General features: G+C 33.2%; 1 protein-coding gene across 1 annotated transcript in view; it reads left to right on the forward strand.

Moving 5' to 3' along the window:
- The window catches only part of LOC123702604 (equilibrative nucleoside transporter 1), a 48193-nt gene extending 27198 nt beyond the window's left edge, over window positions 1–20995 (forward strand). Inside the window, exons 3-10 of the mRNA XM_045650363.1 lie at window positions 1471–1581; window positions 8250–8490; window positions 9163–9308; window positions 12660–12892; window positions 14700–14898; window positions 15230–15345; window positions 19368–19570; window positions 20378–20995. Of these exons, the coding sequence (XP_045506319.1) occupies window positions 1471–1581; window positions 8250–8490; window positions 9163–9308; window positions 12660–12892; window positions 14700–14898; window positions 15230–15345; window positions 19368–19570; window positions 20378–20513 (1385 nt within the window). The 3' untranslated portion in view covers window positions 20514–20995. The remainder of the gene's footprint in view (window positions 1–1470; window positions 1582–8249; window positions 8491–9162; window positions 9309–12659; window positions 12893–14699; window positions 14899–15229; window positions 15346–19367; window positions 19571–20377) is intronic.
- The last annotated feature ends 265 nt before the right edge of the window (window positions 20996–21260 follow it).

The raw sequence follows: 21260 nt of genomic DNA on the forward strand, positions 1-21260 counted from the left end.
GCTAATGAGAAATAGATTGAAATAATACGTTAGTAAATTTATTCATATCATTTGAACCCGCAGCCTCAACCTCCAATATAAATAATACCGCATCTCGACCCTAAACTACTTTTATGCCCGACTGTAGTAATTTATTGGCGATAAATGTAAAAGCTTTACGAACGAGACCGCGATAACGCCCATTGTTACTTTGATTGCTCGAGTATTGAAACCTTAGTGCGTGAAATAACCGTTCGGAAATATTCGCTTTCTTTGGTTTTTAGCTGAATGTTTGTTTCGTAAGTGCAGTATACTCGTAGATGAATATTTTGGTGAAAGTAAGGAATTATCACGCTTACTGATGAGCCCAGAGTAGACTGTAGAACCAACTTTATCCTAAAAAAAAAATCAATTTTAATTATGCCTATTATAAAGAAATCATATACCACAATCTTCTTCTTAAGGTTTTGGTGGGATTTCGCAGTATGTGATAATAATTCACTGATTTTCAAGAACTATTCAAAGTTTTGGGATTTCAAGTTTGTTGATAATGTCTGTTTAAACACGGTCTTTAACCTAGTCTTTAGGCTAAGAAATTTGTCACAAAAGTTAAATTGTAATGTGAAATAACATTTAGTCATTAGTACAGAAATAAATTATTTGCTGTGTTTGCCTAATGTGTTGTAGGCACAATTTTTTTATCGAATTTCGTATACGATTACATATTTAATTATAATTGGAACTATTTTTCGTTAATTGGAAAAAAAGTGTACACTTTTTGCAACATCGTAAAGGAAATGTATGTTTTGTAAATGAATACTAAATAAAATAATATGTACCACGTTATCTACTACTTGTAAAGTATAATGTAACTAGCTGCTGCGCGCGGTTTCACCCTCGTGGCTCCACCCCTGTTGGTCGTAGCATAGCGTGATGACACATAGCCTATAACCTTCCTCGATAAATGGGCTATATAACAGCGAAAGAATTTTTCAAATCCGACCAGTAGTTCCCGAGATTGGCGCGTTCAAACAAACAAACAAACAAACTCTTCAGCTTTATAATAATAGTATAGATTAATGTATGTTTTCGGAAGAAAATTTATTCGCTTCATACATTTTAAAATTTTGATCAAATATTCAGGGTTGGATTTAAGGAAAAACGGGTGCAATTCTCATCATATCTTTAAAGATATGTAATTGTTTTTGAAAGGTGTTTTGTTTGTGTGTATTTTATTTTTATAAAATGTTCGTCTCTTAAAGATTTTAAACCAGGTTATGTTATTATAAATTATTATAAATAAAATAAAATTGCTCATTGTTTTCTATATAAATCTTTTATTAGATGAATTGAATTCATCGTTTTCAGAAAGTACTAGCAGATCGTCTATAATGGTTTGATATCGCAAATTCGTCAACTTTATTCCCTTTCGTCACTAGGTCTATAATAAATTCCTTCCACATGTATAATAAGCAATTGCAATTGTTCCAGGTTGGGACGCCAGCGAGGGCGAAAAGGCGCCCTTCCTGCGCAATGAACCGGTTAAGTTGACACCCGCGTGGGAGGGCTCCAACCTGCCCAATGACACGCTCAATTTGAAAGGTAATTTCCTTAGATAAGCTTGCTGTTACTGTATTATTATTTTGTGCCGCGGACATGTCCTCGAGAATTAGCAACTATTTCTTTAAAACTCAGAGGTTTATAGTTTATACAATATTACGTATATTGTATAAACTATAAACCTTAATATTTCTTTTATTACATTCAACAAGACTTCCCCAGAATCGCTTTTGAATGGTCAAGATTTGATATTTATGTTTGGGAAACAGTTTCATCAAAAAGACAGTTCAACAGTAGCTTATGTGTTATTCTGGTAAAAAATCACCATAAAGTATCCTCAAAGTTCGTTACGTGATTTTCACGTGAAAAAGTAACAAACATACCTAAGTCTAAATAAATTCTTAAAATCTTCTCGTTTACAATAATAGTAGAATTAATTATAATGTACAAGAAAAGAACTTGAGTTTGATATTTTAGTAAAAGATAATGTGTAATAATAGATTGTAGTAGCCATAATATAGGTCAGTTAGCCAGTCAATGAAGTTTAATTCAGTTAACTTGTACCATATGGACTAAGTGAGTTAAATTAAAGAGTAGGTCTATTAACGAGTTTCTTGTAAATGCTCCTAAAAGCGACATTCAGAATAGGTCTTTTAAAATTCTAACTACATAGGTGGATTTTAGCAGCGCACAAACTGTATGTTTTCAAAATAATGTTCAAACGAATCATAATTGAATTTAAGTGAACAATCCAAGGTTTGCTATCAATGAAAATAGTTTGTTTTTAATTTAGGCACGCTCTGAGATTGTATTGAGAAAATCAAAGAGTTTATTTTGTTATTGTTTGTTTTATGGTGATGGGTATTTTTTATTTTATTTATTATATTAATATAATATGGTCGGTTTCTCAATTGTGTACACACTGTACAGTGTACTCTATATCAAGAGTAAAGATAGTATCGTATCAAACTCAAATATTTTTAAGTTTTACATAATATGAAAAATTGAAAACGTTAGAAAGGTCCAATGAATAATTACTTACGAATTTGTAAAAACTTATTTATAAATCTCAAAAAGTGAGCTATAAGTTTTAGTTTTATGTTATTTGTATAACTAGCATAGTAAAGTGTCATAAATAAAATAAAATAAAGTGAAGTCCCATGTCCACTAGTGGGGTAAGGGGCATTATACAATCTATACATCGACTTTATTTACTTATACGTTTCACTGATCGATTTTCTTTAGGTACAAGTAGGTGATCAGCCTTCTGTGTCCTACCAGATCGAGAGGCCTATAAAATGCATTTATTGCCAATGAATCTCCAAAACGCTCATCGTATTCAATACAATAACGACAATAAACTACATACGAATGCGGGTTCAGTCGATATCTCCCACGCGTTCTCTATTTAGAACACTAACGTTGGCTGGACTCTTTAGATGATTTATATCTTATCTATATATATATATATATATATATATATATAAAAGAAAGTCTGTATGTTCCAATACTTACAACTCGAGATCTGCTGAACCAATTTTCATGGTTTTGGATTCGTTGGATTTGTCACCGCCCAGAATAGAAGAATAAATCATAAAAACAACAAAAACTAGACGAATAAATATTTTCCCAAAATTTTGATTTTCGTACATGTCAATCATTAGTTGTCAATCCTGTCAAATACGGAAAATAATGTTTGACATTCATGCGTTCAAAAATGTGTAAAATAATTAAAAAGTAAAAAGGGTGAATAAATATTGTTTGTATTTATTTTAAAATCAATTATTAAAAAGTGCAATAAAAGCAGATACATAAAAATTCCTTATATGTTTGTGTTTACGCGTGTTTTCCGTGTTTTCAGAAATTAATAAGGTATTTTTGGTGGGGAAACTAACCAAGAAGGTTAGTTCGATTAATTATTGAAAAAATTCTATAAAAATGTAAAAATTCTGACAATTATTTGTTGCGATTTCGTCGACTGCGTCAACAATATAAACAAGCTAAATTGCGTTTTGAAGATTGCATCCATTTATGCAATGCAATTTTACCGGCGACATACACAGGTAGCCCAAGTGAATATGCACAAGATGCAATGACATAATAATATGTTCGTCATTATGGTCGGCCAGATTTATTCATTATATTTTCATTACATGAAATGGATGGAAATTGTTCAACTGTTGCTTCCCGGACAAATATCAAGTGATCGGCACGACATCACCACACGTGTTTTCAAGCAAAAAATCCGATCACTGATGAGTTACATTAATGGAACACATCTTTGGGATTATTCAATGATGGATGTTTTCAATCGAATGACAACAATCTGACTTGCAGCATGCACACATTTTAATTTGGTTAGTCGAAAGGATTCGGGCAGATAAAATATATGAGTGTGCGGGGATTGCTAATCCTGAAACCGATCCAGACCGACATGACGTTGTTATCATGGTCCGTGTGAAACAATCAACCACCAAACACCATGCATGGTTGACAGCGAGTGTACCAAAAGGTATCCACGAAAATTGATGGCAGAGACCATCACAGGCAACGATGGTTACCCACTGTACCTATCAGCGTCGATCGCCCAATGATAATGGTATAATTACCACAAGTAAAGTGAAACGAATCGTTGGCGTGGTCGATAACAGTTTAATAATGAAAAGAGTTAATCCATGCTGCACAACTTATTAAAATTCAATCATTTTTCTCTGAGACGTGTTTGAAGTAATAAAATAAAATACTATTACCTATCAACACATATAAATATTTATTTCGTATCATTGTATTACGTTCATCAAAGCCTTAATTAGTTCAGTAACACAACATTCATTGACAAGGCGCGGGCGGTACAAAGTTCGCCGGGACAGCTAGTAGCTTAATAATATTTTAGTAATAAAGACATTACCAAATATGGTTAATTGATACAGCTTTCTATGTAAACCGGTTTAGATGTGCAACAAAAGTTCTATTCTTGATCCATATTTAAAAGTATAAGGCGTTTGTTTTATTTATTTATTAATAATTTTTTTGCACCGAGAATGTTACAATATAACATAATCATATTTAAACAATTTACGGTCTTATCGCTATTTCTTCCAGATAACCAAATGTATGGAGAGATATTAAAATAAAGGATTTTTTTTATTATTTTGGCTAGGTTAAGACATATTTAGTGAAATTTTAGTAATATGTTACGCAACGTTAATGCAGTTCAATTTTTGGAAACATTTCCTTGGTTAAGCTCGGAAAATGGTTCAGATGGTTGTAATAGTAAATAGAAATAGATTTTATCAGAAAATATATCTCATGCGCTACTACTTGGTTACAATTGTTAATACGCTATACATAATGCGTAATGATCGATAATTTTGTATGCTCATTGTTAAAAATCATAATGTAATCTTGAATTATACATACCATCAGTTTTGTGCAAGTTAGCGGCTTGTTTCAACGTTTTGTACAATGGGTAACTATTTTTATTTAGCTATTTAATTAACAGAATTTAGGTTATCTATTCAAAATTGTCTTGGTCTATTTTCGAGAAGCTTTTAGAGCGGGTAATAAAACGGTACATTTATCTCTAGAATGTTTAATTAGACGTTTGTATTGATTGTTGTATCGACATTTATTTTGGTGCACTAAAATGTGTATATTACTGGGTACATAAAATTACGTTTTTTAGAGTTACTATCGATATAATGGGAAATTACTATGGGTACACATAATATGTCGATACAGACGATATGCAATTACTTTGCTAGGCTTCCATGAAAATGGAGTTACTACGACGGTCTTTAGCTATTCCTTCTTTATTCGCAGCAAAAACATTTTATTAGTTTAACGTAATATGTTCAGAAATTGTCTTAATGTTTTTCATTCTACAGCTACAAGTTGATTTGAGATAAATAGAAAATCGTTATTTTGAAGTCAATAAGTTACTTGATTCTCGAATAGGGAAATCGATAGTAAGACATTCGAAACCCACTTCCAACGCAGTGACTTTAGTTGTTATAACTTTTGTCACTATACTTCAGTGGGTAGAGAAACGCTTTATTAAAACACACGCAGGTTTTCTTGATAAGCCTGTGTGCACCTAAATATTGCGACACTTTTCTTAACATTCATAATATAATAATTAAAATTGTGTTTGTTTGTCACGTTAGGTACTTACTTATTATACTCTAAAGACCTTAAAAGAGCGATGAAAGATTTCCTGTAGTTTTGAATGCGGGTAAATCCGCGGGGCACTGGCACTGCTAGCTCAAATTCTATGTACTTGGATTACGTTGAATAAATTGAACACATGCCGTGTGTGTATGCCATTATTTTCTAAAATTTGATATGTTTAATTAAATACTAGGAATTACTAGCTGTGCCCCGCGGTTTTACCTGCATTGCTCCTCTCCTGTTGGTCTTAGCGTGATGATATATTATGGCGCATAGCCTTCCTCGATAAATGGACTATCTAACACAGAAAGAATTTTTCAAATGGGACCATTAGTTCCTGAGATTAGCGCATTTGAACAAACAAACTCTTCAGCTTTATAATATTAGTATAGATTTAAAGTATACTATAAAATTATATGATTGTAGGTACTCACAATCTGCGACGTAGCTCACGCATCTGAATAGAATATTGATTGTTAAAATAGCGTCTCTATTCCAATTACGATGTTATGTCGCATCGTGTTATTTTGCTAGGTTTCTTCCGTGACGTTGCTTGATGTAAAGACAATTTAGGGAGAAATGTTGAAGTCTAATAAATTCTATATTGAAATCAACATTCGTCGATACTTATTGAGTTACTTTTTTTAAACCAAATATGTGTTTTTCGTAACTACTACATGTTTATCCCAAATTATATATCAAAACTCTGGGATAGAATCAGCATGGACGACGAAAAAAAATTACTTTTGATTTTATTTTCAAATGAAAAGTTTTATAAATAAAGTCTCAACTAAAACGGTATCAAATCGGTACTGCACAGATTCAGCTTCATATTAAGTCTAATCGATATCCTGCACTTTAATTTGCATCCAGTTGAATATTTATAACGTCCTCTATGATTTGACTTTGAGACGTGCTAATGATACACCCTTTGATCATTAATTATCCTTATAAAGTTTTAAAATTTAAATGTATATGGAAATTGTGCAATTACGGTATTTTCCAGAGCTAAAATTATAAAAAAATAAATATAAAAAATATTTAATTTAAAATGACGAATAAGTAATACGGAGCGTAGGTACATAAACTACGTTTTGTTTATGTAATTTATTTCAATTAATTATAAGATAAAGATTAGTTCTAGTTACTTACAAATATACGGTTTTCATTATTATTTCGACATTTAACGTAAACTTTAGAATAATTTCTTCAAACTCTGATCAAGCTAAGCGGTCATTGAACTGAAAATATAAGAAAAATTACTCCGCAAATGAAACATCTTGATACTTATGTATTTCCTTTTTACAAAAGCTCTTGTTATGTATGCGAATTCACGATACGCGCTCTCAAAGTAGCTTACAGTTTTATAAATAGACGTAAGGTATATCATCAATCTGTGTTTATGTAAATTGTTTTTGTATGTATCGTCTTATTCCTTTGCGATTTTATTATAGGGCTTAGAATAATACAATGGAACAGTAATAGTCTTTAGCTGAGAGGAAATGGCTTCAAGATTTAGGAGAATATGAAAGAAAGAAGTTTACCTTTAATATAGATTAGTAGAGTTTATTGCTATAGATTAATACAATATTTATTTAACTTTGAACAGAAAAAAATTTATAGCAGTTCTTCACTTATATCACTTACTAGCGGTCCGCCCCGGCTTCGCCCGTGGTACATATTTCGCAATAAAAGGTAGCCTATGTTCTTCCTCAGGGTCTAAAGATTGTCTGTGCCAAATTTCATCAAAATCGGTCCAGTAGTTTATGCGTGAAAACCATACATACATACATAATTATTACAAACATTTCTTATTTATAATATTAGTATAGATGTAGAACGATCTGTTTGTGTTCTAAACGTACTAATTACTAGCTAGTTGATATTTTAACCTATATTTTATTTAACTTCAATCTACTTTAGTTTGTATGTCACCATGAAATTTAGTACTGAAATTGTAGCAAATATCGCCTATAAAATTCACCGAAAACTAGGCCATAATTCAGAGCTGGAGTATTTCGCGCGGCGCGGGTGCTAATCGTGAAAACCTTTTTACGTTTACTCCAAATTCATTCGCATTTCGCACGTGATGTGCAATTTAAACATTTACATAGCATTTTACACATTTTATATGATTTTAAACTCGCATTCGAGACCTAGCCTTACGAGAGACGTTCCTCTCTTCGTATCCTGTAGGTTTTAGCAAAGATTTTGAATTTCGCAACGCTTAACATTATAATAGAATTCAACACGAATTCAAGATCTTTAGGTTGTAGATTGTTGTAGAGAGTATTTTTGGATACGATGTGTACGAAGCTTTATTGCCATCTATTTCAATATTATTTGATAGAACTGACACTGCCAATGTTTATCTTTCACGACATCTATCACAACATCATATAGCGAGCCAAAGATTTTGAATTTCGCTAATTTTTAATTGATAGTCTTTTAAGAGAACAATAGTTCTATAACCTCCACATAAAAAGGTTCAGTACAAACTATCACAATGTACGAATACATCAGGAGCATATTTTTTCCAGGTATAGCTATGGACCTAGTGCCGCCAAAGGACAAATGGAACCTCATATACTTCACGCTGATGCTGCACGGTCTTGGCACGTTGACCGCGTGGAACATGTTCATAACGGCCAAGGACTATTTCGTGGACTATAAACTCGTGAATGCACCGGGATATGCGACGGATTTCATGACTTACGTAGGGTGGGCGGCGCAAGTGCCGAATTTGTTGTTCAGCTGGTTCAACATTTTTGTTAAGACTGGGTGAGTTGTTGTTTTTAGGTTATAATGTGGAGTAATATAATAGGTATGGTAGGAACTGTAATGTTACTTTCTGAAACGAAGAGCGTGGATGCCGAGCACTCGTGTCAGAAGTGAAACCTCTTTGGCAAGATTCAAATATACCAAAATCGTCGCCGAAGTCGTCGTCGTCGCCGAAGTTTCACTTCAAAAACAATGTAGCCTTGTAAATCGTAAAAAAAACAACTTAAATTTGCAAATAATTTTATTGATATTAAGAAATATGTACATAGTAGATTTGCCCACTTCCAACGCAGTGATTTATCAGTATGTCTGTCTCTCACATTTTTTAAAGTGGGTATAATAAATGCGTCACTAAAACACTCGCAAGTTTTTTTTCAATAAATTTGTGAGCACCTAAGTTTCGCTACAATTTTCATATATGTAGATAAATGATATAATATTGTTAAACAAAATTGTTCTATTAAATTTTGTGACATTAAATACTTACGAACTGATATCGCGTAATCGACTCTGCTCTGAAACGGCTGGACCGATTCTTATGAAATTTGAGAATGAGAATGAGAATCGGCTAATATCTTTTTTTCATAATTCCCTAACTGATAAGAATAAGGCAGAACAACGTTTGCCGGGACACCTAGTAATATATAATATGTCATCAAAACATAATTTCAGCGGTAACCTAACAACACGAATCGTGTGGTCACTCTGCATGGAGGTGCTTGTATTCGTGGTGACGGTTGTATTGGCGATGTTGGACAGCACCGAGTGGCCAGAAGTGTTCTTTTGGCTCACTATGGTGTCGGTGTTCTTTTTAAATGGTGAGTTACTTATAATAATAATGATTAGCACACGTAACTGAACACTGTAAGGATATAGCTTCTTAAGAACGTGCAAAATACTTACCTATTTTGGTAAGGTTGTTTACAAATTATTAATTTACTTACCTATTTTAATTCTTTTGATGATTTTTGTAGTATTATTAATATACACAATGCAATAAACAAACGGTCTTACTAATAAAATGTTACCCATTCGCTATGCAATGGATTAGTTATTGTGTTATTGCAATAACATGTCTTGTTTTTATGATTGACGTTTCATGTGAGCAAGAGCAGGACACAGCTATGGTAGAAAATGGTAGAAATGTATCCATTGTTTAACTTTTTATTAGTAAGGCCGAAAGATTATTATTAATAATAAAATACCATGTTTTTCCATAAATATATATAACTTGAATGTATAATGAAAGATGTCAATAATAATAGTTGCATTTCCTGCACTAAAACGAGTAAAATGTTATACAATATCGCTAATGAGGCTTCCATAGAAAAGTTTATAAAATTATGCTTTGTAAAGAAATAATTGAAACATATCTAATTGCCCACTTTCCAACGCAGTGTCTATATATAAATATTATAGAGGCACATTTTCACAGTGGGTAAAGTAATGCTTCACTAAAACACACGCAGGTTTTCTCAATAAACTTGTGTGCACCTAAGTTTAGCTACATTCTTTAATTATAATAAGGCATTGAATATGTAGATTATTAGATCTTTACTTCCAAAAGTGTGAATACCTACTTATAAATTAATTTTGAAACTTGTTTGGATGTTTTGCAATCTACTTTTCTCTCTTTACATCTATACTAATATTATAAAGCTGAAGAGTTTGTTTGTTTGTTTGAACGCGCTTATCTCGGGAACTACTGGTCCAATTTGAAAAATTCTTTCAGTGTTAGATAGCCCATTTATCTAGTTAAATATACGGCACCAAACAACTTCCTACTCTTTGCCTTAAAAAGCAAATTCATGTTATTCTTTCTTCACCTAACAATAACGAATACATAAAAAAAGAACTGTCATAATTCTGTGCCTCCAGTGAATAAGGGAGTAAGACGAGTTATTCCCTTTGGTTTTTATTGAACCATTGGATTCAGCTCGTCAAAATACACAACATATCAAAAGGTCATATCTCTAGCTGCATCCTAACCCATTTTTTCGAATGACCCAAACGGTATAAGTAGGGTGTGATAAACGGTATAAGTTACCTTATCCATCATTTTAGGCAATCGCAAAGGAACTATTCGTCTCGAGTCAAAATAACCCACTAACACAAGGACGTATGTGTAGTTATACTTTTTGACTAAAGACTTAATTCATTTTGTTCCATCCGTGCTAACACTATTTTAGTATAAACGCATTTGTGTCATTTTTCTAACATGAGCATAAAGGAACAACTCGTAGTGTCATTGGTTCAAGTGACGACATGAGACAGTTTCGCATTAATGCCGTGTTACTATTGGTCTATTTGAATACTGCACGGAAACAACAGACACTATTCATTTTTGCTTAATAATATTTTTCAATCGTTTTTTCAATAAATATGCAACAATCAATCTTTATATTTAAAAAAAAGGTATTTATCAGTCAACTTGGGATACTAATAATATTTCTATGGAAATTAACTATTTTTTGCAATAGATAAAAATACAGTTTTAATTAACACATTAAGTGCATTTAATGATATTATACTCTTTGTTTACCTCTATATAAATACAGAACGATAATTGAATTATCTAAAAAAGCCAACAAAAATGTTTAACTTATATTTTCTTCTTATAATTGGGTAAGTTTTATAAAAAATAACTAGTTTTTAATCTTTTTTTAAATGTAATCTAACCAATAATAGGTACTATAATAATTATAGACGCATAGAAAAAAAAAATTATAACCAGTCTTGACAATTATGAATGTGTTCTCTCTCATATAGCGTTTTAGCCACTGTAATTTGCCTTTTTTGTAGCAAAAAAAATCCGCAATATCGATACTATTTTGGTCCTGCATTATCGTAAACATATTATTATGGATACTCTGGTACCACATATTTTGAAAAAAATTGGCATATTGTCACGTAGAGTCTCTTCAAGTCGTATTTGCATCCAAGGCACCTTCAAATCTGTGCTTAATTTTTTCATAAAATCTCTGCGGCTCATTGTTTTTTCTTTATTTATTTATATTATTTTGATATTATAAGATATAGAAATTGTTAAAATTTCATATCATGCCGTAAAATATTGCCACAGACCAAGGTAACTGAACATACAGGAATATGGTTTTCGAGCTTCTCTTATCTCTTTATAGTGCTTGTATCCTCAATGTATAACCACCATGACATATTCGGTTTTTCTCCAGACAATATCTCAGCCACCCCATCCTCTTGCTTGGAGTCCAAATCCAGCGGAGGACAATAATCGTCATTTACTAAAATTGAAGGTTTTTCGTCCTAGTGTTAAAGTTTTCTGGATCCTATTTTATACTCACATGTAAAACGTGACTTGGAAAAAAAATATTCAAATAAATCACAAATTTTTTTTTAAACAATCGTAAAAGTTACGAAAAGCCCAATTATATGTCAAAATGACGTACAACATCCTCTTTACTACAAAATGGCGGAATTTACCGGGAAGAGCCAACTATGTACTGCTAGGTCTCGACGGCTAATGAGTTGTTTCTGGATTTTGAAGCGATTCGATGGTAAATATAGAAAGGACAAAGATATTTCGCCGCGGTGTACATCAAATTTATGTAGATTGGACTTCTAGGGTTAAATGCATAAACACCTAAATGTTGTTTTTTAAAAAATCCGTTGATTTTATTCGTTTTTCAAGCCACGTGCATGGTTGTTCCACTAAAAGGCCTCAATTGAGTCATAAAGTACACAAATTTCAAGCATAATAAGTCGCATCATTTCTATAAAACCAAAACTGGCAATAATATAAGTCGTGTTATGCGACTATGAACATAGTGCATTAGGGCATAAGTCGTTATATTGCAAAGAGCAAAAAAAAATTATGTGAATACATTGAGTTATTCCATGAAGTACTCGTTCATAAGGCCACAACTACAAAAAAACACAAAAAAAGTATATTTATGGGGTTGTTACAATATCTGTTCATATGTAAAACTAAAGTCTAACATCATATCTTACCCATACAAGCTTAAAAGTTTGAAGTTATAAAGATTTAGTGTTGATATATAGTTTTTTGTCTCTCCTGAAAAGTGCTGTTTTTGAGTTATTCCCTTATTCACTGGAGGCACAGAATTGGTCCAGTTTTTAATTGTGATGCCATGACAAAAAGATTAATATTAATATGTATAAATTATTTCCAGGTTTCAACGCAGTGTTCCAAAACTCTGTATTTGGTGTGGCTGCTCGATTACCCCCTCAATACACAGGAGCAGTGATACTAGGGTCCAATATAGCTGGGACCCTCATAGTGTTTCTAAATTGGGGCTCCGATGCGTTTACAAAGAGCCCCCGGACCTCGGCTATATACTACTTCATATGTGGAATGTTTGTGCTGCTCATTTGTTTTGATACATATTTCGCTCTGCCCTTGAATGTGAGTAGATTTTTTTATTTGATAGGCAACTTAGGGCCGATTTTTCAATGCTTGGATGAAACTTATTCGTCGAATAATGTATAAAACTACCATTTTAAAAACGTATTCTAATTGCCCGTATTTGACAGTTTACGTGATATTTTAATATTATCGTGTAATACATTATTGGACGGATGAGTTTTATCTAAGCATTGAAAAATCGGCACTTAGTTGAGGATATGGTGTTTAAAAATGGTTGGAAAGTAAAATGTGATAACATTTTAATTATGATATAAATTGTTTTTGAATCTACAGTGTACAATCATAATCAAAGTGAAACTCTTTTAACCAAGTAAGCTTAAAAGTGCTAATAAATAGTTTTTAAACTACCACCATTATTTACATACTAGATTTCCGCCTGCGGCTTCGCCCGCGTTTTCAAAGGAAAACCCGCATAGTTCCCATTCCCGTGGGATTTCCGGGATAAACCTATCCTATGTGTTAATCCAAGTTACCTGTTTGGATATATATGTTGGATATAATATATATATGTGTGCTAAATTTCATTGTAATCGGTTCAGTAGTTTATGCGTGAAAACCATATATACATACAAACCTTTCCTCTTTATAATATTAGTATAGACTAAGGAATAAAAAGAAAGCACATGATATTGTACACTGTGCATGTATAATTATAATTAATATTAATAATGTAAATGTTAGAAAGCCATATCACATCTTTTATATTCAAATCGCACTTGAGACAGACAATATTTAAATACAATAAAGCGACGTGACTACTTAACATACCTATAATAAAATAATTATTTTCTATGAAAGTTATATGTGTAGGTAATTTTTCATGATAGCTATTTTATTTTGTAAGACATCCTGCTTATATTCTAAATACGAAAGTTTTGTTTGTTTGTACGGATATTTATAACTCTTTCACGCAAATAATATTGAACCGATTAAACATTTTAATTTGGCCACACGCAGAGTGTAACTTGGATTAACACATAGGATAGGTTTTATCCCAGAAATCCCGAAGGAACGGGAACTATGCGGGTTTTTCTTTGAAAACGCGTGCAAAGCCGCAGGCGTAAAGCTAGTAAAGTATAAAATAGTAAAGCCCACTTCCAACCCTGTGTCCTCATACAACATGATAAGGTCACATTTCACAGTGGGTAAAGTAATGCTTCACTAAAACACACGCAAGTTTTATCAATAAACTTGTGTGCACCTAAGTTTAGCTACATTGAAATGTTTTTTTAAATTACATATTTTTTCAACAAAGATATTATGTGTACAAGCTGTTTGAATCGATTGAGGCCACCATGGATCCCCCAGCCCGATCCCCCAGGGGATCCTAGTGAACTCATCGGTTCATCAGAATCCCCTCATAATAAAATGAAGTAAAGATGTTATCACACTGCTTAAAAATATTTTATTTAACAATATCTAAAAAAAGACCTACGCTTATGTCGCTGCTTATTAATTCCACACAAATGTGTTTCTTGTATAAACTTATCAGTTGCTATTTGATCTACCTTACGTATTTTTTTTTGGTTGCCTTTGCTTTTGTTCAGAATCTCTTTTTAATGCATTAAATAACTGTAGAATGTTAGGGCGTTTTCGACCAATCATTTTTAATAAACCCGAGTTCCAACTTTCGCAACAATTATTGATGCGATGTCTTTCTCTGAAAACTGACCTTTTATTGCGAAATATGTACCACGGGCGAAGCCGGGGCGGACCGCTAGTTTATTTAAATAAATAAACGATTCATTTATTTAACAATATTAAAACCTTCTTACGAATATTTCAGAGATTCTACCGTTACCACGAAACATTACAAGAGAGAACGCTACGAGTCAACCCAACTTTAGCGTCAACGAACCAAAACGCTGGTCCCGTTAAGAATAAGATCCCATATGGAATTATATTCAGACAAGCGTTTTTACAATTGTACAATGTGTTTATTGTGTTCTTCGTGACTCTGACTGTCTTCCCCGCTGTACATTCTGGTGAGAAAGTTTTTTTTTTATATAATAATGTTTTGTATAACTTGAGATGGAATTTTTAATGTTCAAGCGCATATACAAGCCATCTCTATGTATTATTATTGGAATAAAATATGAGAAGCTTTCTGCTCAGTAAATTTTATTAATATATAAATGTTTTGTTAGATCATTCTTTTCTCATTTATAACATCCATTTAAAACACTGAATCATCTGTCAACCAATCGCTAGCTAGTTAGAATTTTTTTGCATATGCATATGTTTTATTTCTTTCACACATTATCTGCTAGTTCCAAAAATACAAATAAATATATATACTTTATTTACTTTTTCCAGACATTAAACCAATGACGCCAGGTTTCCTCGGCAATAACTTTGTTCGATTGACATGTTTCTTGACGTTCAATGTTACCGCTATGATTGGAAGTGCAACGGCCAGTCTTTTCCAATTTGTAAGTATATCTTATTCTTTTATTACCTATTATTAAAATGTACTAATGACATACATGATCGTCAGGACCGATGGTACGCACTGACGGTCGGTCAAGCTCTGCAACCAGCCAGGCAGGAAAATTGAAATAAATATACCGTTTTAACTTTAAGACCTTGATTAGTGTTGCAACAGAACTCTGCTTCCGCTTCCGCAACTGCAGAAGTTCCGCATGTTTTTTCACTTCCGTTTCTGCTTCTGGTTCCGCAAACTTTATAACAGAACTCTGAACGGAAGCGGGGAGAAAGCGATGAGGAGACAGACGCTACGTCGGCACGGCGCGGGCGGTTGCGTCAAGGTTGCGTGGGCCGCGCGTGGACGAATGACACGAGCGTCGAGCGTCCAGGCGCGCGTGCTGCCGATAATTGCCGAATCCCTTCCGCATATTTTGGGAGGGAGGGGCGCGGGGTAAACAATTAACAAACGACAAACGTAGTCACAACGAGTTCGTTCGTTTATTTAATTATTGTTTTTACTTTTTAGTTCACTAACCGCATCTCCGCGCCCAGTGACTTTGAGTACCTAGTGACATTTTCAGTTGTTTTTTATTCTGTTATTGTTTGCTTGATACCTAGTTGTATTTAGTGCAATAAGAGTGCAATTATGAAACCAAAAACAAGTCCCATTTGGAACTATTTTGATGAAATCGACGACTCGAGTGCCAAATGCAAACTTTGTGGAAAAGTGTATTCGCGAAAAGGCCGCACAACTACAGCTTTAAAGAGTCACCTAAAATCAATTCATGCCGAACGGTTTGCAGAGTTTGAGAAGTTAAATGATGCTGTCAAACTTTCATCGGAAACGAAAAAACAAATGGTCAGTTAATATTTATTTATTTATTACTTACTTTACCAACTTTGATTTAGTGAGGTCGTGCGTGGCCTAGTGGTCGAATATTAGTATGGATACGTGTTTTATTTCGTGAAGTAATCGTAACCAATTTATGTTGTTGTAATTGTAGGTTACGTTAACTCCAGCCGAAAACGCTAAAAGACAATTAACATTACAACAAAGTCTACAAGTAAAGGATTATTGGGATTCATCGCATCACAAATCTCAAGAAATGGATCGTACGATTGCTGAAATGATCGCCCTCCAAAACTTACCCTTTCATTTTGTTGAAGGTACAGGATTTCGTAGAGTAATGCAAGCTGCTCTTCCAAAGTACAAGTTAAGAGGCCGTGATTTTTTTTCTTCCTACGTGTGCGACAATTTGTACAATAAGTTAGCAAAGAAAACCAAAGATTTACTTGAAGAATTTGACAAGTTATCTTTTACAAGCGACATATGGTCGGAACTTCATTCTGCTGTTTCATTGCTTAGTTTAACTGCTCATGGGATCTCAAAAGATTTTCGCAAAAAGACTATAATTTTGAAATGTGAAGTCATGGATGACCGTCATACGGGCACCATAATATCAACAAAGTTTCAAACGATTCTTGAAGAATGGGGCATTGATCGCCAAAAAGTTCACTGCATGGTTCGTGATCGTGGATCCAACATGGTTAGAGCAATGCAGTTGTCAGGCTTTGAAGATATCAGTTGCGCAATACACCAAATTCAGCTGTGCATACGAGCAGGTGTTGAATCTCAAGAGTGGCTCCTACAACTTATTGCTAAATTGAAAAAAATTGCCACCCATTTCAATCATTCCTTGGTCGCACAGGCAGAGCTTACAAAAATTCAAAAGGAACGCCTTAATCAGTCTCCTCTTTCTGTCATTCAGGATTGTCCTACAAGGTAAATATAAATACCTATTAATACCTAGTATAAATTACTAATAAGCAAATGTTTTTATGAGTTATAGGAGTTTTTTGATTGTACTTATAAATAAATATATTTTTAAGATTAGGTAATTGAATTTGGATTTATATTTTGAAAAGAACTAATATTTTGACATTTTATTTTGTATAAATTTTTGCAAGCCATCATTAGGTGAAATATCTAACATTTTATTTTCTGTGACCATCTATTTATTGATCATATTTCTAGCAAGTAAAATTGATTTGATTTTATTTGATTTCAGATGGAACAGCACATTCTACATGATGGAAAGGTTTTCAAAACTTAAAGATTCGCTTGTCTTGTACCTAAGCGCAAATCCAATCGCGATGATATCCCCCGAAGACTGGATGAATATTAAAAAATTTGTGCAATTAATGCAGCCATTTGAAGAAATAACTAAAAATCTAAGTAGTTCTAGTAGTAGCATTTCATCGGTCATACCGTTAGTTCAAGTTGTTCTGAGGACATTACAACAAGAAGAGACAGTAACTACTTCAGAACAATTCATAAATTTTATTACAAAATTACGCGATGAATTGAATTCAAGTGTAAGATTTGGAAACTTAGTCGAAGACGACAAATACACTATTGCGACGTATTTGGATCCGCGATACAAATCGCATTTTTTCACCAGCGTCATTGCAGAGCAGGTTGAATCTAAAGTACTTAATATGACGATTAACACTATTAGAACCAGACAATCCAATTCCATCCAAAATGATGACTGCGAACCTTCCCCCAAAAGAAGCCGAACTCAAATTGCAATTGAAGACATTGCAGTGCAGCCTTCTACTTCCAAATCATCAGCATCATTGCAAATATTGGAATCGATGTTAAGTGTAAATGAAGACCAGGAGGGGGACTCTTCTACAGCTGACGATGGTGACAATTTACTTTTAAAGATACAGTCACACCTTCGGGAGTACAAGAAAGAAAAAAGACTACCTCTTCATGAGGATCCCCTTATGTGGTGGAATGGAAATGCGCATAAATACCCCCATATTTTGCCAATAGTTCGCCAATACCTATCAGCTCCCCCCAGCAGTGTAGCCAGCGAGCAATTATTTAGCGGAGCTGGTTTAATTTATGAAGAGCACCGAAATAGGCTGAAAGGTGAAAAAGCGGCCAAGCTACTTTTTATTAAATATAACCTGCCGCTATTTAATTTTGATTACTAAAAATTAAAATACAAATTTAATAAAAAAAGTTTTAAATGTACAATTGTGCTTTTTTTTCATAGTGTTAACGCTTCTGTTTCCGCTTCCGTTTCCGTTTTCGCTTCCGTTAAGATTTACTTTTGACATCTGTTTCCGTTTCTGCTTCCGTTATGCCAGTTCCGTTGCATCACTAACCTTGATAGATAGATTTCTAATGAATCCATACTAATATTATAAATGCAAAAGAAACTCTGTCTGTTACTCAATCACACCTAAACTACTGAACCAATTTTCATGAAATTTGGTATGGAGATAATATTTTGATACCCGAGAAAGGATATAGACTACTTTTTATCCCGGGAAAATGACGCAATTCTGGAAATCCCACGGGAACGGGAACTATACGGGATTTTCTTTATCTGCGCGGGCGAAGCCGCGGCGGGAACCTAGTTTTTAATAAAATATTTGTCAAAAACAGGTATAAAATAGTATTGTAATGCCCACTTCCAACCCTGTGTCCTCATACAACATGATAAGGTCACATTTCACAGTGGGTAAAGTAACGCTTCACTAAAACACACGCAAGTTTTATCAATAAACTTGTGTGCACCTAAGTTTAGCTACAGTGATTTAATTCTTTTATCGGCGTAAGTTAATAAAAATCTGATACTTTAACGACAGACTAAAAATATGTACAATGACATATTTCATAGATATCAACACACATTCTGACATGTTACATGTGACAGTTAATAAAATCTCTTTACATACACACATTAAAACCCAATAAACTTTTTCCAGCACAACGAAATGTCAATATTTGTCTAATTACTTATAATTTCACACACACACACACACACACACACACATTCACTCTCACACACACACACATTCATGTGCGCATATATTTGAAAACTTTAGTTGAGGCAGAGCGGGTCCTCCTGAGACAGGTTTTTGTAAACTTACTAGAAAGACCCATCAATTTTCTGTCATTGAAAAATTGTGTGTATGAAATAAATATATTTTTCATTTTTAATTTCAGCCTGGTCCTCGCTGGCTTTCAGTATTCACAACGCTACGTATCCTATTCATACCCCTATTCCTACTATGTAACTACCATCCGCTGGGCAGAACGAGGACGCTGCCAGTTATGGTGAACAACGATTGGGTGTATTGGTTGCTCGCTGTGCTATTAGGATGGAGTTCAGGTCATGGTAGCTCGCTGGGCATGATGTATGTTAGCGGGTAAGTGTTGTTGTTTTATTATCAAATCAAATTATCTTTATTTGCGGAATGTAGTTACAAAAATTTTAAGTAGGTACTAATTATATGGAGTCTTATACATTCTGCTCGTAGTTGAGCGTGCATTATGTCACACAATACTAAATTACAAAATTATAGTAAATTAGGGTAGTTAATTAGAGGCAGTGATTGAAAATGTATGGAGATTGTTGATTATCTTGGTAGATTTAATACATTTATTATAAGAAAGATAGAAAAAAAATTAGCGAGATAGCGTGACACAGAACGTTGGCAATAACAAGAAAATACACACAAAAAACACTTAACACATTTTATTTCAATTCAAATAAAAGCTTTCCGAATCGGTGGTAAATGTTAAAAATATGTTATGACGATTCAAAAGTGCTTATATAAGAAGTCTAATTGAATAAATGAATGTTCTAAGTTTAAAAGAACTTTTGAATTAAATGAAATAAAAATTATTGGTTATTATGAAGTTCCCACTTTCCAACGCAGTGTCTATATATAAACATTATACAGGCACATTTTCACAGTGGGTAAAGTAATGCTTCACTAAAACACACGCAGGTTTCCTCAATAAACTTGTGTGCACCTAAGTTTAGCTATAAATAAATTAAAACAATACTACTTAGTGCAGTAATTCCTTTATTAGGAAAATACAAAGATATTCCTAATTACTAAAAAGTTACTGTAATGTACCAAATATTCTCTTATTCTCATTGAAAAAATAACTCTTCATACATCAGATGAAGGAAAACAAATAAACTAATAATATGAATGATTTTCCAGCACGGTAGCACCAGAACACGCGCCAACAGCTGGCATGTTGGGCGGGGCCATGCTAATTACTGGCATTGTAGCTGGTATCACATTTTCACGGTTCTGCCCCGCTATTGTTTCCCTAGCCATGTGGAACAACATGTAGCGCTTACTCCCGTACTTTCGAACATTCTGGAATGTTCTCACCCACAACTGATGTGTGAAGTGATCTGTGAAATGTAACAGTGATTGTGAAGTGACAGTGATAAGTAACAGTGAAATAGCAGAGTAGCAGTGATATTTGTGCTACGAAGGTATGTGGATTGTTGAAGTAGTGTTGTGTAGAGATAGATGTTATTGTTGATTGATTGATACAGGTTATAATAGTTTATGGGTTAAATGATGACACTAAATTATTAAAAAGGATTGTTACTGTGTTTGCAAAACCTGTTTTTAATGTTGTTTTCTTATTTTGAAATATATGAGTTGCGTATGTGCACGCAAAAGGTATATAGGTTTTGCATGCAGAGTAATGGTAACAAGTTAAAAATTAAGATTTTTAATGACATAGTAATACCTAGTTAGTATGATCATAATTAATTTGATTGTTTCAATTGACAATGTATTAATTATAATTTGAATTGACTATGTTATTTTGACTAATTATGAAATTAGATTTTATATAATATATAACGAAATTGACATAAGATAATGCCTTTGAATAAGAATAATGAAATTGTGTTTTGTTTATGAGGCTATACATAATATTGAAGGTATTATTTTTTTTGCATATCAGTTATCATGTTAAAAATTGTTACATTTTATCAAAAGAGTATTATATGGTAGCTAGGACATACTGTTGAAATATTTAGCCACTGAGATTAAAAGAATAAACAAATAAATTTAAAATTAT

The sequence above is a fragment of the Colias croceus genome, chromosome 24, assembly GCF_905220415.1.
Source record: "Colias croceus chromosome 24, ilColCroc2.1".
Lineage (NCBI taxonomy): Eukaryota > Metazoa > Arthropoda > Insecta > Lepidoptera > Pieridae > Colias > Colias croceus.